The sequence below is a fragment of the Leuresthes tenuis genome, unplaced genomic scaffold, assembly GCF_036924035.1.
Source record: "Leuresthes tenuis unplaced genomic scaffold, fLeuTen1.0.hap1 SCAF_17, whole genome shotgun sequence".
Classification (NCBI taxonomy): Eukaryota; Metazoa; Chordata; class Actinopteri; order Atheriniformes; family Atherinopsidae; genus Leuresthes; species Leuresthes tenuis.
The window spans coordinates 5,969,753-5,976,285 of NW_027325371.1; the positions used below are offsets into that span (position 1 = coordinate 5,969,753).

General features: G+C 39.7%; 1 protein-coding gene across 1 annotated transcript; it reads left to right on the forward strand.

The window, feature by feature from the left end:
- The first annotated feature begins 810 nt into the window (after positions 1-810).
- Positions 811-5,867, forward strand: ccdc47 (coiled-coil domain containing 47). The gene is made up of 13 exons (XM_072369752.1): positions 811-896; positions 2,134-2,429; positions 2,540-2,641; positions 3,203-3,377; positions 3,522-3,643; positions 3,730-3,795; positions 3,890-3,991; positions 4,191-4,301; positions 4,421-4,506; positions 4,590-4,648; positions 4,740-4,849; positions 4,927-5,094; positions 5,259-5,867. The coding sequence occupies exons 2-13, from the start codon at positions 2,142-2,144 to the stop codon at positions 5,337-5,339; spliced, it is 1,470 nt and encodes a 489-aa protein (XP_072225853.1). The 5' UTR covers positions 811-896; positions 2,134-2,141; the 3' UTR covers positions 5,340-5,867.
- Positions 5,868-6,533: the final 666 nt, after the last annotated feature.

Genomic DNA, 6,533 nt, shown 5'->3' on the forward strand with positions numbered 1-6,533 from the left:
GCTAGTATGTCTGGCTTCACTCTTGGTTAAGCTGGTGAGTATTTTCAGAGTGTGTACTGATGACTGTAAGTAATGTTTCTGTTAGACCATGTTAATATTTATAAACTGATTTGTTTTCTTTGTGTTTTTGTCATATTTGCATATTGGCGCTGTAAAGATAAGCAAACCAACCACCTTCATTAGGTGTGTGACGCATTTGCGCCCCCTGGTGGCCATGAAGAATAATTGCAGTATCATCAAGCTGACGCTACCACAAAATTGTATTTTCAGTTTGTTCTTTCAAATTAAAAGTATACATTTGAAAGTTAAAAGTGAGAAGAAAATTTTAATGTTCTGAATGAACAAATTATCAGTCTACAATTATATATTTTGTGTACCTTTACTCAGTAACTTGAAGGTCTCACATCACACGCTTTTGATGAGTTCAATAAAAAGTAATTTTATATTTTCCAATCTCAAACATAAATAAATAAATAAAATGCATTTAGAATATCCACTTATCACACAATTTCCCATTTTATTCACATTAAGAAAAACGCCATTTTCTTTTAATGGTCTTGGAAAAAATACTTAATTTTAAAAAGTTTTTAACTTTTAAAAAGTTAAAAAAGTTAAAACATGCTTTCATAAACGTATACTATTGTCTCCCCCGACCCCCCCCCCCCCCCTTCAGTCAGTGGTTGTTCTGTTCAATTGAACTATTTCATTTCAGTTAGCACAACACTTTTAAAAACTGCTTCAAGAAGTTAAAAAAATGTTTTCTACAGGGACACTTTGTTTTGAAAGGTCGAAAGATGTCATGCTCACTTCCTGTTTTAGACACAACATTACTTCAAGGACAGTTCCGATTTCTTGATCTCAAGAGCTGTAGGTCTATTTTCATAAATTGTTACCAGGTAAGTAGCATATTCGCCCGCTTTATTCAGTTATACTCGTTTTTTCCAGTCGTATCAAAGAGTAAATATACTTATTATCTTCTCAGATTATACGTAGTTCGGCAGCAACAAGGTGCCATGCTAGTTAGCCGTATGCTAATGCAAAATTTGCTAACACAGATTTAGTGAGCAAAAGGTGGGGGGATGGGTGGGGTTTATTAGTGCTTGTGGTTTAATCCAATAGTCGTTCATTATTTACGATTATGTCGCCATTTAAAATATCTACTTAAAAACTCCTTGAGTCAAACATTGTCAGTTATTTTAGCTAGTTGGCACGCGCGTCGGCCACCATAACGACAGTTCTCTATTGAAACATTTAGATTGTACGACAAACGGTTAAACCTGCGACAAGTTTGCCTATCGTGGCATATATGTAACATTAGTATAAAGTTATGTCACTTTTTACTATTTTATGCGTTTTACTCGCATAGTGAAACCCGCTTCTTAAAAATGAGTGACCTATCAAGCCTTGCCCAATATTGAGCACGAGAGTTGCTTTCCTTCTGTGATCAGTAGTTGTTTTCCTGTTAAGTGTTGGTCCGTGGGGATCTGTAACACTTGGGGATTTACTATGTCAGGGATGCCCACATCTGGTACTCGAGGGCCGCTGTCCTGCAGGTTTTAGATGTTTCCCTGCTTCAACACGCCTGATTCAGATCAAGGCATCATTAGCAGGCTTGTGCAGAACTTAACAATCTTTTAAAGAGATCCAGTTCACCTGAATCAGTTGTGTTGAAGCAGGGAAACATCTAAAACCTGCAGGACAACGGCCCTCGAGTACCGACTTTGGACATCCATGTACTATATGAACATCCACTGATTTAGCAGGTAAATGTTTACTGGCTACTTTAAAGTTTATTGCAGGTAAGCCAACTGTCACAGTTAATAATTACTACTTCAGAGAGTGTGTTTTCAGTCTCAGTTTGCAGGAAGGATTTAAGCAGAATTACTGTCACTTCATATACTGAATTTATTCATGCTTGATGCTTGATATGCCTTTAGATAACTTGTCAGTTTTATTTTACAGTTATTACAAAACTACCTTCCTGTTGCAACATGTACTTGTTGACACATTTCTGAACAGATTTTAACCTTTTTTTTTGGAGGAATGTGTCAGATTTTCCCATGCAGCTGATGTATTGTTTTCCTGTAAACGCTTTGTCCACCCTTCTTATTATCTCTCTATGCTCTAATGCAGGTGCCATCATGAGAAGTGTGAGTCTTCTACTAATACCTATACTGCTGCTCGTCCTGGCCCTTCCTGTGTCCAGGGGACGTTACAATGATGATTTTGATGATGGGGAGGACATAGCAGACTTTGATGACAATGACTTTGCTGAGTTTGAAGACATGAATGACGATTTAACAGCGGAGGCAGAAACTGCCCCTCCGCCACGTGTGTCACCATCCCAGCCTGAAGAGGATGAAGATGAAGATGAAGCCACTGTGGAGCTGGAGGATGGACAGGACGGTTTTGAGGACCCAGAGACACAAGTACATTACTTTCTTATTACTGTCTTTAGCTCAATATTTCAGCACATTTTCCATCCTATTAATTTGTTTAGAAGATTGTATTCAGAAGGCATTCAATATTATTTTACAAGGATCAAGACATACGAAGCAACTATGACGTGGATGAGTTTGAGGGGTTTGGAGACATGGATAGACCAACCCACTCAAAGAATGACCATCTTATAATCCATACGGTAAGCCAGGCTTATTGCTAAAACCGTCTGAGAATCAGTTCTTACATATTCAATCCTGCTGACTGGAACCTGACTGTGCTCATAATTTATGTCACCTCCATAAGCTATTTTCGTTTGGGTTGTGCTGCACCAAAAGTCATATTTGATCATGTGATTACTCCACCACTGTGTTGTTACTGTTGGATTTTACACTCAATTAAAATACATTTTTGTAAATGAACCTCAACAGTGTCATCATTAAAAGTGCAGCCTTTGGCACTGATTCCCTTGGAACTACTGTTGCTTCAGCACCACTGATACAGATTTGAGTTTTATTTAAGAAATAGCCAGTCTGATAATGGAGGGCCATTAGCTTTGGCAAATTGAACGATGTTGACGTAAGCCAGCTCACGCACAACTAACTGCAATGCAGAGATTTTAAACTAATTGATTGTCATTGCACTACTGCAGTTGATTCATCACTGTCACAGTTATGAACCAAATATTGAACACTGACATTTAGTCAAACATGGTGGGAAAAATATTGAGTTTGTAGCTGAGTTACAGTATGACTCTCTGCAGGTTCCTGCACATCTTCAAAACAGCTGGGAAAGTTACTACATGGAGATCCTGATGGTGACCGGCCTGTTGGCCTATATCATGAACTATATCATAGGCAAGAACAAAAACAGTCGCCTGGCTCAGGCCTGGTTTAACTCTCACAGAGAGCTTCTCGAGAGCAACTTTGCACTCGTGGGTGAGTTCCCCCGTCTGTCTTTGATCTGTTACATAATTGCAGTGTGTGAATAATGACTGGATGTTTTTGTTGTCTCTATATCAAATGATATCTCTCGGCATAATTTAGTTGGTGTTTCTGATTGTCTGTAAATTGCACGTCCAGGTGATGATGGCACCAGTAAAGAAGCAGTGAGCACTGGGAAGCTGAATCAGGAAAACGAGCACATCTACAACTTGTGGTGCTCTGGACGTGTGTGCTGTGAGGGCATGCTAATTCAACTCAAGGTACTGATAATGTGTTATAATATTTACACGCATCTCAGAGTTTTTCTGAATATGTACTCATCCAATGTTTTTGTTGGCTGTCGCAGTTTCTTAAGAGGCAAGACCTGCTCAATGTTCTGGCCAGGATGATGAGGCCTGCCTGTGACCAAGTGGTACAAATCAATCTTTTAAAGGGAGCTCTACACGTCTCTAAATAGTGTTTCAGATATGTTGTCTTACCCACGGCCTCTGTATGCTTGCTTGTAGCAAATCAAAGTGACTCTTAATGATGAGGACATGGATACTTTTGTGTTTGCTGTGGGTACCAAGAAGGCCATGGCTCGGATGCAGAAGGAGATGCAGGACTTGGTGAATATCCTCGACAAACTTTTTAAAACCTAATTGTTTCTTAAATGCTTCTGTTGCTTGTAACTGGAGTATGTTTATTTTTATTTAAATTCCTGTTAATAGTGTTTATTTTTGCCATTTTTCACTCTTCCACTGCCGGTACTTGACGCCTAAACAAAGGCCTTGCTGTTTTTCTTTTCCTGTTTCTTCATGCATTCAGAGTGAGTTCTGCGGCGACAAGCCAAAGTCTGGGGCAAAGTATGGGCTTCCAGACTCCCTGTCAATTCTTAGTGAGATGGGTGAAGTCACAGATGGTGTGATGGACAACAAGGTGCTGTTTTTATTGTCTTATCACATTATTTTTAAAAGGCACCGCATGGTAAAAAGCTTCTCTTTAAATGCAGCTCTTTAGTTCAACTCTGCTTTCCGACATATTTGTTGTGTTTTTAGATGGTGCATTATATCACAAACCATGCTGACAAGATTGAGTCCATCCATTTCTCGGACCAATTTTCTGGTCCAAAAGTTATGCAAGAGTAAGTATTTGCTGACTCTTTCTGTCTTTTACAGTAGTTAGTATTATCTATATGATGCCTATGATTCCTCTGTTGTTTTTCAGGGAGGGTCAGCCTCTAAAGCTGCCTGAGACCAAGAAGACACTGCAGTTTACATTTAATGGTGAGCTTACTGTATTTGGCTCCTACCAGCCTATAAATCGAGATAATTTCATCTCACTGATGATGTATCTGTGCTAATTCTTTTTGTTCAGTGTCTGGCATGGGCAACACGTCTCCCAAAGACATGGACTCTCTGCTTCCTCTCATGAACATGGTGATCTACAGCCTTGATAAAGTCAAGAAGCTTCGTCTTAACAGAGAGGTATTTGCTCTGTCATTCCAGAATTTCCAGAACTTTAGGGATTTGTATTTTTAAATCCTTGAATCTTGCATATTTAGGGCAAACAGAAAGCTGATAGAAACCGGGCCCGTGTGGAGGAGAACTTCCTGAAGCAGACTCATGCTCAGCGTCAGGAGGCAGCGCAGACACGGCGGGAAGAGAAGAAGAGAGCTGAGAAGGAGAGGATCATGAATGAGGAGGACCCTGAGAGACAGCGCCGTTTGGAGGTCTTGAATAAAACCATATCTCATGTTGTCCCACAAAACTAATGTGATCTTTTATCTTGAAAACTTGAAATGATTCTGTTGAGGTCGAGCTCACTTTTCTTTTCTTTTCTTTTTTTACCTCGCTCTTTCTTTACAAATGTTTTTTTTTTTATATATATATATAGGAAGCAGCGCAGCGGCGTGAGCAGAAGAAGATTGAGAAAAAGCAGATGAAGATGAAGCAGATCAAAGTGAAAGCCATGTGAAAGATCACCGTGGAGAAAGGCATACAAGCACACATAAAGACGAAGCTCACAACAGTCCACAGCTCCTGTTCGCAGTCATTGTACGGCTCCAAATACACATCCTGCGTCTCGGAGTCTGTCAAGCTTAGCTGTTTGTATCACTACCTGCTCCATTTGATGAGGCTAAATCTTAATGACTGTGAGTGAGCTGCCTGTCTCAGTCTGGAGGATCTTTTCACCTTCTCCTCTGTCACTCCGATTCACGCCTGGATTTTTCTTTGATATTGATTAAAAGTCAGAAAGATGCAAAGCTCGATGAGCTTTTTAAACACGATTGGCAGGGAGGGAGTGCACCAAATGGTGGCACTGCATCACATTTTTTTAAAGGACAAACCATTTTCATTTCATTGGAAATTTAAGAGCATTAATATAATCCAGATTATAATGTCAAGGAATTTTTAATTTATATGTGCTATGAAATCTGTCTTTCGCAGGCTGTTTCTAATGATTATGAGTGAACAATAAAATGCACTGGAGTCTGTTGGAAAACTGTCTCTGTCATTTGGTTTTAATGGTAAATTTTGAATTGATTTCTAAGCAATCGTTGAGGGCTGTTAGAAATTTAGCCCGTATGACATGGAAAGTGATACAGACCTTTTGATGTTAGAGGTGGAGTGAGTGAGAGTTTATAAACGGCAGCCGAAAGGGTGAGACGTAATGCTAAATTTAACTTTTGAATCGTGCCAGCGGTGTCTGAACTAGATTCGGTTACATGGGTGTGATCACACTAAAAGTCGTAAAATAGTCCCGGCTGGCCTGTAAACTTTTTGCATTGCAAATCTAGTCATTTTAAAACTTGAAATCATTCCCCTGGAGAAGACTGAAAATAATAAAAATAGTGTGTGGTAAGATGAACCAGTGGTTAAGCTGACCTTGGTCTTCGAAAACATTAATTTTGGAAGCGCCCGTCATTTCTGCCAAACTAAAAAAAAAAGAAGCTGCACATGGGAGGCGTGATGAGCACCAGTTTTCTTTGCTTTTCAGCATTTTTTCCCAAACTCCAGCTATGGCACATGCTGAGCCAAGAGCCGTGGTGTAAACTGAGCCAGGTCTGAGGTTGAAGGAACTGCCGGGAGGGAGCCACAATTGATATTATACTGCCATCTTGGATGAACAGAAAGTTGATTAGTCATTTAAACTGGTCTTCAAGCTGCA